This window comes from Camelus ferus, chromosome X (assembly GCF_009834535.1).
Source record: "Camelus ferus isolate YT-003-E chromosome X, BCGSAC_Cfer_1.0, whole genome shotgun sequence".
NCBI lineage: Eukaryota > Metazoa > Chordata > Mammalia > Artiodactyla > Camelidae > Camelus > Camelus ferus.
This window is the reverse complement of record NC_045732.1, coordinates 95,144,152-95,164,023: the sequence shown is the minus strand read 5'-3', so window position 1 is coordinate 95,164,023 and position 19,872 is coordinate 95,144,152. Positions and strand designations below refer to the sequence as shown.

Here is a 19,872-nt window from a genome sequence, read left to right as displayed (position 1 = left end):
AAATTATAGAGAAATCTCTTTTGGGTCAAGAAGTAGATAAAAATGACTTTAATTTTTTCTATATTGCCATATTTCAGAAGAGAACAGAATAAATGATTCAGAAATGATGTTCTTTTCCTGAAATATAGAAATGGCAACTAAAAGCATTGTTTATTTAGTACTATTATGTAATCTTCAGCCCTAAAGGCTAATGGATCACTCATTTACAGGTGAGTAATGTCGAGTGCCACCAGGGACTCCTAAAGACACATTTTTTTTATGGTTCTTGGTGCTCCTGTCACATCAGAGTCTGAACAACATTAACTGCCATCTCATGCTCTGTGACAGCATAATTTGATTGCTATATAGACGCAGGCTTGTGCCACCTTCTTTCCACATGCCACTCACCCAGCTGGCGGGGCGAAGGAACACATAAAAGCCAAGATTACGTGTAATGTCATATGACCTCTCTCTTCCCTTTGGATCAACACTAACGATTTACAGTTGCAAATCGATTTCAAAAAACAAAGCTCTTTCATATTTGTTTTCTTGTTTAACTATCACCACAGCCTTGGGAGACAATACCGATTTTTAGCCCACTTTCTACTGTTGCGTAAGCTCAGACACAGAGACTTTAAGTAACTTGCCTGAGATTGCACTGTTAATAAATGACAGAATCTGGATTCACACTCAGGATGTTATTTCTACTAGACATGCCACCTTAGTCAAAGGGAAGTGGGTGATTAGGAAATTGTCCAGAGAACTTTGGTAAAATATGGCCTAGTACTCCCGAAGAAGTACATAATTTTTTCCAGCTTATAAATGTGTCTGATAGGAAGTTTGCTCATTTTTATTCAATAGTCATCACTTTCTAATTTAAATACTTTCACGTTGAAGGTTATTGATATATTGAGCTCTTTGAGAAGAGCATGCCCAAGTTAGCAGCATCTTCCTGCCATGGTTGGTGTGAACTGAGCTCCCTCTTTACCTGGAGAGAGTAGTGCTTCCCCCACCCCCACTTCTTTTATGGTATAAGCCTTTGGATCAGTGAGAGGGACTGGCTGTGACTGATGTGGGTTGACGGAGTGCATGTGGCTCAAACGAGTAGAGCAGAACATTGCTGACTTAGGATGCTTACATCTGGACTGCTGCAACGGCCAACTGCTGAACAGTTAGACTGCTGCACTATTGATATTGTCCAGGTATGAGAACAGGGAATGAAAACGGAGGTTTGGTCGGTATGAGTTTATTATTATTATTGTGAAAAAAAAACCCCTCACACATTAAAGGTACCATCTTAACCATTTTTAAAAGTACAGTTCAGTTGTGTTGAGTATATTCATATTGTTGTGCAACAGATCTCTAGAGCTTTTTCATCTTGCAATAGTGAACTCTATACCCATTAAACATGAATTCCCTCTCCCCACCCCCCTTGGTATCCAACCTTGCTATTTTCTGTTTCTATGATTCTGATGACTTTAGCTACTTCATCTGAGTGGACTCATACAGTATTTGTCTTTTTTGTGACTGGTTTATTTTGCTTTGCATAGTGTTCTCAAGGTTCATCCATGATGTAGGACAAGGTTCCCTTCTTTTTAAAGGCTGAATAATATTCCATTGGATGGATGTATCAGATTTTCTTTCTCCTGACATGAGTTTTAATGCCATCCAATTCATTAGCTGGTGGTCACTATAGAAGTAGTTGATTCATTTGGTTAAACTAACCATGACCGAATAGGATAAAGTAAATGGCTGGCACAAGGGCTACCAAATAACTTTTCTGGTTTCATTTTACTACTCCCTGGGCCTCATTAATCTGCTATTTGAGCCATTCTCCACTCCCAAAACTTCTCTTATCCCTTTTGTCACTTGTCTTTTACTCCCACCTAGTGTCCCTGCTGCCCATTGGTATTGCTGACCAATGATGTTTACGATATTTTAGATAACTTGCTTTCATCTTCCCTGTCTTGTCATTTACCTGCAACTCACTCCTTCTTTCTACCACATATCCCTTGGTCTGAATTATCTGGAGTGTGGCCACGAATCTTTGCTTTGCTTTGACAGTGAGCTAGGTTCCAAAGTCCCTGAAGCATTGGGAGGGTGTGGTGGGGGTGGAGGTGGTGAGATTTTCATCTCTGGTGGCAAGAACTTTTAAAATAAACTTTTTTCCCCCCTTGGGAGATCCCTTTATTCAAGCAAACTTATTATAATTCAGATTTTCTTGATTCCCTACAGAGCTTCACAAAATTCAGAAGTCTGTCCCTGCAGGGAATTTCGCTTGTAATGGCTTTCATTCGAAAGATCTAATTCTGTTCTCTTTCAGTGTGCACATGGGAGAGTGATGGAAGTGCACAAAGAAAGGCAAGTAACCCCTGAAGAACTTAAGTTTCAATATCATCCATATCACTCAGGGTGATGGAGGACATTCTGTAGACATGAAAGGGTTGGCAGGGAGAGAGGAAGAGACAATGAGAGACATTAGGCAAGAGTTTAAAAAGGGGAAAAGAAGGTACCTTTTCTGTACTGAAACTACTGTTTCTTTTCTTTGTTCTCCCCTGATTGCTGTAACTTTTCATGCCTGAATGTTATTATATGTAGTTTTTCAAAACAACAGAAAATGCTGAATCCACTTGTATACAATTGAATTGACATGTAGATTTCAAAGAGGAGGCTTTCTATTTTCCCTTCTATCCAGCTGTGGTTAGTTTATTTGAGACTTGCAAAAAACTTAAAGAACAACAGAAAACAGCTTTTTCAGGTATGCAGAGAGCTGAAGACTACTGGGGAAGGAAGGCAAAGGTCTGCTACTTGGGGCAGGTGGTATCATGCCGATGGGTGAGAGAGAGGAAAGTTTTATTTTCTTTGTTAAGAGAATGACCCCAAAGAACACTGATTCAAAGTTACTGAAGTCCAAGATGAGTGAAGGGACTATAAAACAGCACCAAACGTCTTTAACCGGCTTTTACGATTATTTAGAAATACTGAGCAGTAGATGTGCTAGAAGATTAGCGGTGGTTAAACATGGTTCTGACCTGGAGGAGAATCTGAAGATGTGCCCCACAAACTGCAGGGAGGGTATCTGACACTTATCTGGGAAGGATCCTGGAATGTGTTATTAAACAGTTGTTTCTTAGTTCTTAGATAAGGAAGTGCTGTTTGTGGATACTATGACTGGAAGCAAATTATGTCAAGGGAGTCTTAAGTCCTTTCAAACAGAGTTACCAACTTGGTAAGGTTTCTCATGATCCCTTTGTGGATAAGCTGGGGGTAGTACAGGTGAGGGTAGTGGCTTTCAAGCTTATTTTAACTGTGACCCTCCGTAAGAATTATATCTTACACCATTATTCAGGATATACAATTGGAATAAAAATTTCATGAAACAATACTCACTTACCCTTACAACACATGATGCACTTTGATTTCTTTTTGTTCTAGCTCATTGTTTTTGAAAACTAGTCATAGGACATTACATTGATTTCCTGATCCACTATGAATCACAACCCATAGGTGATAGTTCAAACAGATGGGTTAACAGTCTAACAGATAACTAGTCTAGTGGTGCCACAGTTTCCTCGTGGCCTCTCTATCCATCAGTTTTATCAGGGATGAAGACATAGAGGGCATTCATCAAATCCATAGGTGACACAAGGCTTGGGAAGGGTAGTGAAGATATTGGATAAGAGCAGAATACAAAGATGTGGACGGCATCTAATGAGAAGGAAGTGAACGCAGACTAATGAAAGATCCTGCACTATGATGCACATGTAGTATAAGTATTGTTTCATGAAACTTTTACTTCAATTGGATATCCTGAATAATGGTGTAAAATAGAATTCTTCCTGAGGGTCACAGTCAAAACAAGCAAATAACCAACTGTGCAAGTAGAAGATGAGGAGATGGATGGAAGACATGAGCATTTTTAGTCCCTGTAATCACATCATTTCAAAAGTGTCCAAAAATCGAACTCTAGTTTAACTGTGGGTTCTTAATCCGTGTTCTTTCTTTCTCTAATATTTTGCAAAAGTACCTTGTTGGGGGGTCACCATGCAAATTACTGTCAGGTGGGAGTGAGCCTGAATAGGGAAGGTTCTTGTTTGAATCTGCTGTTTGCATCAGTTTTATAACTGGAGACTTCTTTTGTTTGAAGTAAAAGTTCTTTGGCAAAGGTCCTTTTGAAAACCACCAGGCAAAATGAACATAAACGGAGACTGTAGAAAGAGAGTTGTCATGGTCCCCATTCTACCTCTGAGTTAGTCAGAGCACATTTTATTCATTTCTGGACACCTCACTTCCAAAGAGATATAGCTAAATGGGAACACGTTCAGAAAAGAGTGAGGGGAATGGCGAAGGAACTCAAAACCATGGCAAGTGAGATCCCATTAAATGAATTGGGGATGTGACTCAGGAGGCCTGAGAGAGTCGTTCATATATATTGAGAAGCCTGTGATGTGGAAGAGGCAGTCTGATAGTTTGGTGAAAATAATGTGAACTTTGGCATCAGGTCAACCAGGTTCAAATTTCAACTCTGCCCCTTATTGGTCGTGTGATCTTGACCAAGTTTCTCAACTCCTCTGAACCTTCTTTCTCATGTTTATTAAAAATAGAGGAACATAATACTTCCTCTGAAGGACTGTCATGAGAATTGAATAAGATAATATGTATGAAAGTACTCAGTATATAGTGCTTGGTTTAGTAATATGTTTATTTCACAGAATACAGAGTAAATTCATACCACAAGGCCTAAGGAGCTGCAGTAAGACTAGGTGGTGAAAGTTAAAGGAAGTCTAAAAAGTTGAAGTTAAAGGCATCCCAGAAGAGCTTTCCATCAGTCAGAGACATTCAAGGATGATATGAGCTGCCGGGCGGAGGCAGTGAGTTCCCTATCCCAAGGAGCATTTGAGGAGAGGTTGGGCTATTACCACGTGGTGAGAATACTCTGGAGGGAATTCCAGCATCAAATGACTGGGAGGAGGAGTATAATTCCGAGTAGACTAGCTCAATAGATTGAATGCATGGGGTCAAAGCTGGCTCCTCCAATGAACCAGATACTGCTCTTCTTTCATAACCATGAATGATGCCTCCTTCCACCTGTTAGGCTCATCTGATAAATGAGAGCTTTTGGGAACCACCGAGGAGTATACAGATGATCCAATAAGCATACATGGAGGACTGGTTAGGTACTGGATACTCAGATAAACACCTCAAAGAGTGTACATTATGGACTGTGGGTCAATGGGATTATCTGCATGCAAAAGGTCTGTGTTGCTGGTGTATGTGCTATTAGGCTGGCTCCAAGGAGTAAATTAACTCTGAAATTTGCTAGTGCACCAAGAGACTTGGTCTTACTCCCAATTCCATTCCAGTCAGGCACGAGATGGAAGTGAGTTACCAGAGCAGGATGATTCAAAAGCAGCAACGTAAATAAAGAGCCCAATCTCTTCATAATCAACTCATCTCCTGAAGTGAAAGGCCTGGTTGTTTACAGCTGTGCTTACAAAGGGCAGTTACGCTTCAGAGTTTATACTGAGAGTTCAGTTTCACATTTCAGTAAATCAAAAAAAAAAAAGATATTGATTTTGAACAAGTGGCTGATTTTATTGTCAAAGCAAATTTCATTTCTTAAGATGATTAGATTTTATTAAACTGCTTCCTAAGTGCCACAAAACACACTTTCTGTGAATAAACAGCATACTCCTCAATCAAATGACATTTGACACCCACTAAATACCATGGTATTTGGTCATCTCCAATTGTCACTGAAAATTTAGAAGTGGGAGAACTGCACACTGGGGGGTCAGAAAGTTTGTGATCAAATCTTGGTCGTATCACTTAATAACTCTGTGGTCATAGCACAGCACATAATCCTTCTGACTACCAGTTTTCTTCTCTGTAGATAGGGATCATAATACCTACCTCTCAAGGGTGGTTGGGTTGTGGAGATAAAATGGGACATTTAGCATAGTTCCTGGCATACAAGTAAGCTCTCAGTAAGTGGTAGCAGTTATTATTAGAATTAGTGTGGGGAGGGCATTTATAACGTGCTGAGCATCGGGGCAGGCTTTTGACGGTTGATTCTTCCCAGTGGTTCAGGTTTGCCTCAGGAAAGTGCAGAAGACAAAAGCTTCACCTCCCAGCTTCCAGAGGTACCATGCTAGCGCGAATGGGCCTTCCCTTGTGGGGGAGTTTTTGGTTTTGAAATATAAGGAAAGTAACAAGAAACTTGAGGAACTGGATTATATTTCTGTAGGGAACCCGTGATGTTGGAAGGGACCTTGAGAAAAAAGTTGATCCAGCTTCCTTACTCCAGAGAAGACTGTATTTCAAACATTCATCAATTATTGCTATCCAACATTTGCTTTAAAAGTTTCAAAAGCTGGGGACGCAATAAGCTCTCTGGATAATGTATGGTGCTGCCACATAGTCTTAGAATCAGTAAGCTCTTCATAAGGGTCTGATTCAAATCCTCATGCTGCAGCACAGGCCTCTATTTTCTCTTGTATCTGTGCCTGTCAGCAGAATCTCTGTGCTCTCATTTAGACATTTGTCTCCACCCTCCCCCATCAATATATTCTGATTTCTGAAATATGAAACTGAGCACTGTGTAAGCTCAGCTGGATCACTGCAAGTACTACTATAAACAACTGGGGCTTTGCTCGTGGAAGGTGTTATGAAGTTCCCTACTCAGTTGTCCTTCCTGTAGCCCAAGCCAGCCCATGTGCTTAAGTAAAGTCACGGGAAACCTAGGTCCCCAATCTGCCACAGTTGTCTAAACAGACAAGGGAAAGGCTGGCCGCAGAGGCCGAGCATCTGGGAAGCTGTGGCACACGCTGGCTTCCTCCTGGTGGATGTTCCAGCTGCTCACCCATATAATTTCATTCAGTGTCCTCCAGCTTTCGTCCCCTTCCGCCACACCTGGGTGGCGACTCGCATGCATCTGGGAGCTGATTTGCTTCCATGCCAAAACCTCCCCTTCCCAGCCGAACATCTCAAAAGAGAGATCTATTTTCACTTTCTTCATTTCCTCACCTCCCACTCTACCACTGCGATCTGACTCTAATTAATTAGCGGTCTACGAAAGGCACTCTTATCAGAGTCACGAATGCTGTCACACCAAATGGCTTCTTTAAAAAAAAGCCATCTTATTTTCCATGACCTATAAGCAGCATTTGATATTAACCATTCCCTTCCTTTCTCGCCTAGTTTTCTTAATCCATATTGTTGATACTTTAGGTTTGGCCATTATCATTACTTGCTTATGTAACCTGCGTGAAGCTGAGCAGCTTCAGGGTCAGGGTCATTACAGGGTTGTGTCCCAAGGAAATTTCATCTGAACCCCCCACAAAAAATAAAACCCCACAAAACATTAGAAGGCAATTTAATTTCTACTGAAGCTTCTTGAAAAGGTGCTTACCATTTGTTTATTGATATGTTCTGCTCCTGTCACACCTGTCTCACTTCAACTGTCTCTAAAGTGGTCTCCCTGCCTCTAACACTGTTTCCTTCCCCTCAATTTTCTACACTATAGCTATATACTATTATACTAATTCACATTAAAAAAAATGCATTTCCCTGCTTCATGCTGTCATTGGCTCCCCATTGTCCACTGGATAAAACTGGAACTTGATCATGCTTAGGAGGTCCTTTGCCATATTGTCCCCACTCACCCCTCAGCTTCATCTCTCACTACTCCTTTATATTCTCTGCACCATCATGTCTTTTTTGGCATCAGTATGTATGTTAACTGTGCCTGCTGAGCACTTACGATGAATTTCCAAAGAACACAGTCTATCATGGGAAACTAGTTGGACACATGCTTGGCAACAGAGTGGATTACGTATTAAACGTGGTGATGTCAAATTTCAGTAAGGGAATGAGGCAGTGAAGATTAGAACCATTAGGGTAGGGTCTGTGGAAGAAGTGAGGTGTGAGGAGGGTGGGGTCGGGGCTTTGGACCAGCAGAGGAAATTCCAGACTGAAGTAATGGGGCTGTGAGAAGCAGGCCCCTACTACAGACGGAAGATCATAATCTGGACACTGAAGTAGAGATCAGTACGGACTCTGTTCTGTACCAGCCTAAGAGGAAAAATTCTAGTTACTCTTTGGGGTGATGTAAGCACACAGCAGGAGGTGATGGACAGAAGCAGAGACAGCGGCCAAGTAATTTGGACATGAAGCCTGCTTTCTCTCCCAGTCCATCCTGCTGGTTTCTAACATCCATCTTGCCCTACTCCACGCATCTCCCTCACCCCCTAACTAATGTTTTTTTTTTTGGGAGGGGTGAGGTAATTATGTTTATTTATTTATTTATTTTAATGGAGGTACTGGGGATTGAACCTAGGACCTTGTGCATGTTAAGCACACACCCTACCACTGAGCTATACCCTCCCCACCTGCCCCCAAATACTGTTTTTCTAAGGCTGATATTGTATAAGGAAAAGGGAAGGGGGATGCTTTCAAGGAAACTGAGGCTTGGAATGAAATGCTATAATGAAACTAAGACTCTGTCTCCTAGTCACCAGGCTCCTGTTCAGTGAGCTGCTTTATATCCCAAACTGAAAGGGATGAGGTAGCTTTTATGGTGGCACTTCCTGCTTGCAAACTGTCGTGTGAAAAAGAACCCTTCTCATGGGGATGAGGATCATATGTTTGCTCTATTTAGGCAGAGAATTCTCTTTTCAGCATAACTCTTCCACACAGAAACAGATAAATTGTTTACAGTTGATTGATTGCAATACTAAGTGTCCTATTTTAAGTTAAAAATATCCCACAAGTGAATCATATACGTGCATCTCCTCTCGTCATCCCCCTCTTCCCTACAAACACATTCACACCCTTCCTGACTGCCATAAATAATGCTCCTTTCTCTCCCCTCCTGTGGGAGTTTGCATCATGGAAAGTTAGGCTGCTCTAGGACTTGATAGCCCGATCCACTCAAATCTCTCATTCATTTTGTCAGTTTTCCAGGCCTTTCAAATCCTATTTTATTTTTGTAATTGACTCTATTTGACCATCTTTGGAGTTTCTGGGGTGAGGCAGGGGCACATAGAGAAGAAACCCACAAATAAGCACATGTCTAGTGTTTTATAGAGATGTATGTGTGTGGAGGATGGAGATGGGAGGGGATATCAGAGCTAACGGACTAAAGCAGGGCTTCTGGATGACTGTGTTCACTTTACTTTCTTTGTTATCCTAGGTGTCAGGTGGTATGAAGAGTGAAGCAACAAGAACATCCTAACTGTGGAGAACACTGCTGGTTGCCTACCCAACAGTAATCCTTCATTCCTCGCTAGCAGAACCTTGCTTTGGATTCAAGAATTAGGTAGCAATATGCTCAGGGAGGGTGAGACCGACCCAGTTCCAGAGAGACTGAATCCATTTTGGAGATTCCAGTCCCCCTTTGCCAGTGACTGGTGAAGACACGGGCATGTGAATTGATTTTGGCCAATGTGACACAAGAACGAAATCTGCTGGCATCTTTGCCTACCTTTGGCCACCTCACTCTGTGAGATAATGAAACCTTATTGTTTAAACCACTTTTAGTTAAGTGTCTTATTACTTGCAGTCAAAACCATCCTCTCTGATACACTTATCAGTCCTAAAACTCTCAACTTACACTGTAATTCATTTGAAAAGATAAATAAATAATCTACTTCATCAGAGTCACAGATTCATGGAATGTTAGAGTTTGAAAGTCTCTTTGATGACTGTCTAGTCTATTTCCCTCATTTTACACACCCGTCTCTTGTGTCTGTGGACCAGGAAAGGCATCCGCAGGGCGCCGGGGCTGTGCTGTATGTGCTATGATCACCACATGTCTAATCCTGATCAAGGAGAATTCTGGTAAAACTGGAATTGGGGCTCAGATGGGAACTACACTGGATTTTCCCTTTTATTCTCACTGGTGAAAAGCTTTCCTAAATAAATGGAAAATAAATCTCAGAGGGAATGCTTTTACTGAAAAAAACTTTCAAGCACCCTAGAAATAGCTATTTACATACACATGAATAACAAGTCACGCACATATTTTCATTAAAAAAGGTTTCTAAAGACTTTAGCAGTTAGTACTTTCCCAAATGTGAGCTACTGTATTATTTAAAAATAATAAAATTATATATCTTGGAAAATATTCAATAAATGAAATTGACCTTACCCTCCAACTGACTCAAATTTGAGAGACTTTAATTCTCATGCCAACATTCCACCTAACATTACTCCCATCCTAGCTCACCATTTTCTCCCCACTGAGTTTTTCAGAGGAGGCAGAAAGTAACTTACATAGAGAAACTTCTGCTATCTGGTGTTATAACAGATACGGCAGGCTTCCTTTCTACCTAATTTCTGTATGAGAAAATTGTTATCCATTTCCATGATGCCAAATGGCGATAGCGCTTGAAAACCAGTGGTGCCTACCTGAGTGATGTCCATTCCTGAGTCACAGCTCAGCGGCTGTGTGGAAGTCAGGCCGTTTGAGCCGATTACGGTTGTGATCACAGCATTCTCATCAATTCTCCGAATCATAGTCCCATCCACAAAGTAAATGAATCCATGCCTATCAACTGTGATGCCTGGTGGGGAGAGCAAATGAGCATTAGCAGTCTAGAGGGCCACGTTTGCACCAAGATCAGTATTTTGAAAGAAGCCATAGAAATGGAAAGCCATTTTAAAGACATATGGGTTCAATTTTGCTCAGCACAGACAGGACAGTAATGGGAGAGGTTTGTTTAGATACACATTCACTTCTTTGTGTATTGAGAAGAGATGACAAAATGTAACACACAGAGATAAAGTAGGTCTAACCATTTTGTTGTCCAGTTTTACATTTCCACCCTGCTCCCATTCTTGCTTACTTTTCCGTTTTGCTTACCCGACAAACAGAAAAAAAAAATCCTTAAGACAAATGGGAAAACACAGGGGAGGCAGTGTATGTTACATTTCTTTCAGAGTGCAGACGCATAGGCCATAGCTTATTTTCATAGTAGTATTATAAATAACTGACTTGGAAAGCATTAAAATTATTTTCATCAATTCACACTCAGTTAACAGAATTTGTAATAATTGTGATAAACTGAACTGAGTTTTTTCTCTGTATTATATGTTAAGAGGGGAGCTGGAGAGCAAAATTATGGTTTCACAAAGGGAGTGGTTAAACTTCTAGAAAAAAGCCAATAAAATTCTCATAATAGTCTTACATAATGTGTTAATTACAACTTGGTTTCTTGGAAAATATATAATAGCAGTTAGAAGGCGGGTTCTTATACTTAATACACCACTTACAACTGATGTGTGACTTTGATTGAGTCATTCGTCTCTCCAAATTTCAGCCTCCTTTTTGGTAAAATATAGAAATGGTTATCTGACTGGGATATTGTGATTTATAATAAAAAATATAAATTTAGTCTCCATTCCTCTTTCTAGCACAGAGCTCCTAAAACTCTCGGAATTTCCTCTGGTGAGAGGGATGAAGGTGACTTTTGTTATGTTAATGAGATGACTTTGGATGAACCTAAGAATAGGCTGGTTGCCAGGAGAACAAACCTGGTGATTAGAGGGCTGGAACTTTCAGTCCCACCTCCTGACCTAGGGGCTGGAGATTGAGTTCAATCACCAATGGCCAGTGATTTAATCAATTATGACTATGAAGCTTCCATAAAAACCCAAAAGGACAGGGTTTGGAGAGCTTCCAGGTTGGTGAACACACGGAGATTTGGGGAGAACGGCACACCCGGAGAGGGCATGGGAGCTCCTCGCCCTTTCCTCAGCCCATGCCCTGTGCATCTCTTCCATCTGGCTGTTCCTGAGTGACATTCTTTTATAATAAACTGGTGATTTAGTGAGTAAAATGTTTCTCTGAGTTCTGGCCGCCACTCTGGAAAATTAATGGAACCTAAGAAGGGGGTTGTTGGTTGTAAAGAGAGGAGTATAGATAGCAGTTTGGTCAGAAACACAGGTGACCACCTGCACTTGTGACTGGGATCGGATGTGATGGTAGTTGGGGGGCAGCCCTGCAGGACTGAGCCCTTAACCTGTGGGATCTGATGCTATTTCCAGGTAGACGGTGTCAGAATCAAGTTAACTTGTAGGACACCCACGTGGTGTAGAAGAATTGCTTGGTGGTGGTGTTGGAGGTTCCTTCAACCCTGGAAATTGGTCTCAGAACACCTTTTACTACCTTACTTAGCTAAAAAAATGACCAACTATCCTGGTTTGCCTGGGACTGAGGCAGAGTTCAGCTTTAAAACTGGGACAGTCCTGGACAAACCGGGATGAGTGGGCTATTTGACGCCTAGGTTGTTATAAGTATCTTATGAAATAATGCATTTAGAAAGTGTCAGACACAGATGGAGAACATATGGTTCAACTCCTGCTTCCCTTGGTGCTTTTGACAGTGCTCTTGAAAATAACCACAGGGCATTACTTTAAAACTAGTCTACAATTTTGTCTTTTCCTGTCTTTCCTTTATTCAGACCTCATGAAACTCAGAATATATGTTAAAGTTAAAATTTGTGATAACAAGAATGTCCCCTTAGTGCTCACGCGCGCGCACACACACAAACACACGCATAGTAATTATCTTGGCAAAGAGTGAACTCATTTAAAGACAGTTTATAAACCCAACTTAATAAACTGCTTCTAGATGAGCTAATTCATTGGCAGGAGGTTAATATTAAGGCTCGACTTTATGGTGTACTTTGATTAATCCTGATGGTCTTCATGCAGTATTAATCCTTAACATTTATAAAAGTTACATATTCATTTTCACTTTGTCTGAACGCCTCTAAAGTCATCTATGTTTTGGTGGGTTCTCCAAGGAAACCAGCATGTCCAAAGAAGGGGAATTCTGTGTCAATAAGTTCCCTTTAAAAAAAAATGTTTAGAGGCATAAAGACCTTTAAGGAGGTTTTAAAAAAGACTTTTAAGATTGGGGTAGGTCAAAGGATGATGGCACACGAACATTTCTTTCACCTCCAAAATATCTGACTGAGGATGAGCCAAGGGGTCCCTCTGCTTTTTATTTTTGTTTGTGTTTTGGCGAAATCAGTTTCTTGAATGCCTAGAATTTGGTCTGGTTTGTGGCAGACCTACAATTTAGGATTGCCTTCTAGGAACTTTGTGTTCAAAATTGCTGAATGTGAAGCTTAAAATTTGGCTGTCATAAAAGGATAGACTGAAGGATCAAGACTCAAGTCTGGAGAGAGAAAGGCTAAGAGTAGGTGGGCTTGAAGTGTATGAAATCATGAATTATTTACAGAATATACATTGAATGTCACTGTGCTGAGTTCTGTGAGGCTCAAGGGACAAAGAACCCAGGTACGTGGAAAGTAAGACTAAGGGGAAATACTCTGAACGTGTTGCTCTAAGTAGGAGGTAATAAACTTACAGAATGAAATCCCTGAAAATTGAAGCAGATTCACAAAGGTAAAGAGAAATAGATGCATTCCTACAGAAAATAATAGTCCATAAATGTCTGTCTTGATGCTGACATCAGGTGGGACGAGTCTGTTCCTTGACTACCACTCACTTCATCTCCATCAGAAGGTGGAGTATATACTGATCCAGAGAGGATAAACATGGACTGACATAGTTTTCCCACTTTTAATTTTTGTGAACTTCTAAACACTGAACTGCTCTCTCTCTGTTCATGTCAGCTGAACTCCACAGATGAGGCTTATTAAATCCTCACTGTTGGCCTTCAGGGCTTATTTGGCTGACAGTCTGTAGGATATTCTCCTTTCATATATTTGTATAGCAATTTCTTTCATCGTGGTCCAAATTCCAAAATACTTCTTTTTTTGAGATTCTTTAATTAAATTTAATTGGGTTATACTAATGTTTGGAGTTGAAAAAGAAATAATAGACAGGGCTTTGAGGGACTGTGTGATAGGTGTTTAATTTATGCATCTAGACATATTTTATATGCATATATTTTCGTTTCCTCTCATTTTCCAACCCCAGCCAATCAACCCACCAAACAACTAACACGTATGTAAATGAACAAATTCCCCAAACAACTAGTTTTACAAACTCTTCACTGGTGAGGTTTAAGGGGTATTTAATTTCTGCTAAGGTTAAAAACCAAATTGGAAATCGCAGGCAAGAAAAATAGAATGATTCTTGCCATTACTTGGGGGGAGGGGTCCTTTCCCATAACGACTACTGTTATAGCCAGCGGTGTTGATGATGCAGGATGATGTATTACTGTTTGTTAGCCTGAGTCGGAGGAAGTGGCACATGCCCTGAATATTTTAAGTTTGATTCTTCAGAGATGGGGATGTGTGTGATTTCAGATCTCATAAAGCCATCTGGGGCTAGCAAGATCTGCAGATTCAACTGACTTATATTTTGATATTGTTGGGCCCAGATTTCCGAAATTTGCTACCTTAATGTTGCAGGCATAATTCATTCCAATGGTCATGTCCACTGATGTGCTTACTGATGCTGTTTCCATTAGCACTTAAGACACATGGAAGGCACAGTCTTTGGATGAGCAAGAAATTAAACTGCATTGAGAAAACCACTTCCAGGGTTTAAAATTTTAACCAGTATTCATTTTTAGAGCAAGCAAAAAATATATAGATCTGTGCTATTACCACAAGGTTAGGCAGTGATACAGGGTGGGTGGGGGCGGAGGTGGGAAAAACAACACACGACAGCTAGAGTCCCCACACTGCTCCACCGCCACCAAGGAAAACACTGGGCTCACACGCCCAGACGGCATATTTAGCTTGGAGCACATTTTTACATTTGTGAGAAAATAAATAAATCCTTGTAAATTAGTGCATATAATGAAAGCACTGACAGACCATAACCTGGAAGTGTGAATGGTGCTGTCTCCATTCATCAGCATTAAGCCCTAACAAGCTCTTTCTATGGAGGGACCTGCTCATAAATAAAGTGCATCTTGTAAAAAAAATTATTCACAATGTCTTATGCAAAGTAGGGGACATTATATAATATCTGAACTGCAGCCTCTTTTCTCTGTGAAGCATAGCTCTGTATGAAACAGCTGCAAATTAACAGGCGAAATTATCTGACTTCTTCCTTTGTCTTATTATCCTCCAATGAATAAATATTATAATTCTTAAGAAGACAATTGCCTCAAGCTGGGGCAGCCTGAATAGTTACTAATAAATTTATCACCTGTTGGGGAAGAGGACACTGCTGATCAATACTGAAGCAGCAGGGGCATCCTGATGTGGGATCACCGGTAGTCCAGATATGAAGGTTAATAGCCTGGAAATAGCTAAAATCCCAAATTAGATAACACTGAAGATCAGAGTTTTGGGCTGCGCAGAATGCCAGTTTCCAATGTTGGCAGAAGGCATCTCTATATTTAATTTATAAAAATTACAGCTGTTGAGGCCACCTACATTTTTATTTCTGTATTAAAAATGAACCTTCTTTCAGAATATAAGCTTTGGGAAGTGGTCACAAAATTCTCTCCATCCACAGCCCTAGCAACCAGAAAACTGAAATACTGTTTGTTTTTTTTTCTGCCACAATCTGCTCTTTAATTTTATGAGACAGAGATAAATGGCTAAAATAAACTTTCAAGGAATGTCCTAAATGTAATATAGCATCAGCTCAATCTCCAGTAGTGAGAGTGCTGAATTGTGTAACTGACATCAGCTAGTTGATCATAAAGTGCCCTTTAAATCAAAGAGAGATTAAAATGTTTTGCTTCGTTTATGTGCATTTCAATTCTCTGAAAATTGGTATCATATGTGTGGGCTATATGGAAATTGTCCACTAGGAGGAAAAGTCTATTCCCCAACCGATCTAACTACTGTCCACTTAATTACCTACAGGATCAGAAAGGGCCAAGTTACTTCTGCACAATAAGGCTGTTAAGTGATCTTGCTAGGTAGCCACTAAATGGAGCTTCTAGAACTTGGAGGGATTACAAATATCTGTGTGTCACTAGGGTTGGAAGGAAGCAGAGCTTAATGACCAGCTGAGATGATTTCACTGTGTGGTTAACAATAGAACTGGAGTTCGCCAATAAAAGACTCTAATAAACTTACTGTAACATTACATGACTAGTGACCAGTGAGAGCTATTTAATCAGATAACCTGCTTAATAAAAAAGTTACAGTATATACTAAACAGTAAAGGTCAATTTCCAAAGAATTTATATACAAGTTAAAAATTATAAGCATTCAGACTTATATTGTCCTGACTGGAATGTCCTTTCTTTCAAGACTTAGAAGGCACACGGAGACAACGTAAGGAACAGTAGATCTGCAGGCTAGTTACCAAGAGTTGTGATTGCAAGAAAGACAGGGAAGGCTGTTTGTCTTCTCTTTAACTCCTGATCCTCTCAAAGCTTTAGCATTCAGGGTAAGGCAGAGTGAATGAAGAGGTCCCCAACTTCCACCACTATTATTTTTCTAACAGCTTACTGGGAAAGCTGTTTCATTACTTATTTATTAATTTATTCAGGATTTATTTTGCACCTATTATGTGTCAGGCACTGAGCTAGGCACTGGGACTACTGCAGAGTGTAAAACAGATACAGCACTGCCCTTGAGAAGCTCAGAAACCAGTGGGGGAGACGGACAAATCGCCAGGCGATTACAGTGCCTGGAGATGAGTACTAGTTTGGGGCGAGGCCAGGGTACCATGGGAGCAGTCATGAGGGATGGATTAGGGAAATGTACGTCCCCAGTGATTTCTTAAAGAGACTTGTAAGCAGAAATCTGAAGGACTATGCTGAATTTCTGATAAGTCTAGTGTGAAATCTAGGTAAGCACCCCTAAAACCCATTAAGGATGACTAATATCACTAAATAATAACCATTTTCATTTGCTGAGAATACTAAGATATTCCAGGCACTGTGCTGCATTCTTTATGTACATTTTCTTCTTTAACATTCAAGTAGCTCTGTAGAGTGTATATTATTAATGTCATTTTTTGATGAGGAAACAGAGGTTCAGAGGTCAGATGACTAACTTCAGGTTGCCTACCTAAAAAACACTAGATTTAGCTCATGTTTGCCTGAGTTCAATGTCCATCCTCTTAATCACCATCCCATCCAGCCTAAATGCGGCTATCAATCACTTTACCACAGGAGAGGTGTACAGACTGGTTTCAGAAACTCCAATTATCTGTAAAATGTTTTGTGAATGGGTATTGTCATGAAGAGATGATCCCTCACTTTTGTTAGATTGTCAAAGAGATCCACAACCCCTCCCCACAAATTGTTAAGAATTCTTATATTCTGATAGATCTCTTGGACTTCTTCAGAATTATTCTTCAAAGATATCCTGTGGCTTCATTCCTACAGAGCTGGTGAGTTTCATGAAACTACTAAGAATTTCCATGTGATGTGGATTTTGGTAACTTGACTATTACTTATGATCTACCAAATAAAAAGGTGACTCCAGAAGCAAGGGTCACACATTCATAAGTCATCAGGGTACAGACAGGTGACAGAAGTTTGTAAGTTAGGCCAAGGGACAGACTATATAGGTTCTAGGGGAAACAGGTTAACTAAAGAAAGCATGTCCCATCTAAATGTACTCAATTTTTTTTAAATAAAGTTACAGTGTGGGCCAAATGAATTATATCTTTGAATTGGATTTATTCCCTGAGTTACCAATTCATGATGCTTGCTAGAGGACAATCAGGAGGAATATATTGTCAGTGAAGAGGCTGCTGTGAGCAGACAAGATCCAAGAACTTAGAATAAATCTAATAATGAGTGTAGCACTGCTGTTAAAAATTATGTCTTGATGCAGAGATCTCCCATATATATCCCCTGCCCCCATACATGCATCCTTCTCCCCTTATCAATGTCCTGCACCAGAGTGGTATGTTTGTTATAATTAATGAACCCACACTGACACATCATTATCACCCAGAGACCATGGCTGACCTTAGGGTTCACTCTTGGTGTTGTACATTCTTTGGGTTTGGACAAATATATAATAGCATGTATCCACCATTAGAGCATCATACGGAATAGTTTCAGTGTATGAAGATTCTGCTTTATTTTTCTGTGAACCTGAAACTGATCTAAAAAAATAAAGTCTATCAAAAAAAGTTACATCTTGGTTTATAAGCACTGTGAAATCAAAGATAATCAAATCTAGTTATGATTTTCATCACTGGAAAATGAAATATCTGGATGGCTAATGATACAATACTTGCCAAAGATGCAGTTTCTTTTGTTCCCACCAAGATCAAAGCTCAGGATTTGTGACAAGTTCACCGAATTTAGTCAGATCAAACCAGAAAAGCAGGTGTCCAAGCTGAACTCAACTTTGCTCTGGCTCTGGCACCCTTCTTTTCCTCATCCTTCCTTAAGAAAGCTCTCCATCTTGAAAATATTTGCAAATGATGCAACTGACAAGAGCTTATTTTCCAGAATATACAAACAGCTCATACAACTCAACAACAAAAAAACAAACAACCTAATCAAAAAATGAGTAGAAGATCTAAACAGACATTTATCCAAGGAAGACATACAGACGGCCAAGAGGCACATGAAAAGATGCTCAATATCACTAATTATCAGAGAAATGCAAATCAAAACTACAGTGAGGTATCACCTCACATTAGTCAGAATGGCCATCATTCAAAAGCCCACAAATGATAAATGCTGGAGAGGCTGTGGAGAAAAGGGAACCCTCCTACACTGTTGGTGGGAATGTAATTTGGTGCAGCCATTATGAAAAACAGTACGGAGTTTCCTTCAAAAAGTAAAAATAGACTTACCATATGATCCAGAAATCCCACCCCTGGGCATATATCCAGAGGGAACTCTAATGTGAAAAACCACATGCACCCTAATGTTCATAGCAGCACTATGTACAATAGCCAAGACATGGAAACAACCTAAATGTCCATTGACAGATGACTGGATAAAGAAGTTGTGGTATGTTTATACAATGGACTACTACTCAGCCATAAAAAAGAATGAACTAATGCCATTTGTAGCAACATGGATGGACTTGGAGATTATCATACTAAGTGAAATAAGTCAAATAGAGAAAGATAAATATCATATGATATCACATACATGGAATCTAAAAAAATGGAACAAATTAACTTACTTACAAAACAGAAACACACTTTACATACATGGAAAACAAACTTATGGTTACCAAGGGAGAGAGGGGAGGGAGGGATAAATTAGGAGTTTGGGATTTGCCGATACAAACTACCACATATAAAACAGATAAACAACGAGGCCTTGCTGTTTAGCATAGGGAACTATATTCAATATCTTGTAATAACCTTTAATGAAAAAGAATATGAAAAATAATGTATATATATAGCTGAATCACTATGCTGTACACCAGAAACTAATACAACATTGTACATCAACTATACTTCAGTTTAAAAAAGGTCCATACAATAAAAAACAAAGCCAAAAAAAACCTTTCCCTCTTCAGTACTCTTCAGTACGGTGGAGACAATGCTATGTATTCAGGTCATCCTATCTATTTTTCTGAGAATAGCACTAGATTACATTTCCTGGCCTCCTCTGCAGTTAGGTGTGGGAAGAAGCAGTATAGATTCTTCCAGCCCTGACCCCTAACAAAACCTCTGTTGAGCTCATCTGTGGAGCGTCCCCCTCCTCTTAGGCCTAAGGGATCGAGGAGCAGCTGGATGAAAGGAACCTGATTCCTGAGTGACTACTAGGAGCAAGGAATTTCTCCTACCCCCAGGCAACCTTTATAGGACTATGATATGAGTGAGAGACAAACTACTATTTTCTTACGCCAGTGAGATTGTGTGTGTATGTTTGCGTCTGTTTAATAAATAGTTGTTAGCTTGGCCTGACTATTACATTCACCAACCACCAACTCAAATCCTGTTCATCTTCCAAGATTTTTACAAGATGTTCTTCTTCCAGGAAGCCTTCTCTGAAAACTCTAGTGCATTCTG

At 40.1% G+C, this 19,872-nt stretch overlaps 1 protein-coding gene across 1 annotated transcript in view; it reads right to left on the bottom strand.

Annotated features, from left to right (window-relative positions):
• Positions 1–19,872, bottom strand: part of TENM1 (teneurin transmembrane protein 1) — a 631,171-nt gene that overhangs the window by 36,680 nt on the left and 574,619 nt on the right. Inside the window, exon 25 of the mRNA XM_032474729.1 lies at positions 10,390–10,544. Coding sequence (XP_032330620.1) covers positions 10,390–10,544 — 155 coding nt within the window. The remainder of the gene's footprint in view (positions 1–10,389; positions 10,545–19,872) is intronic.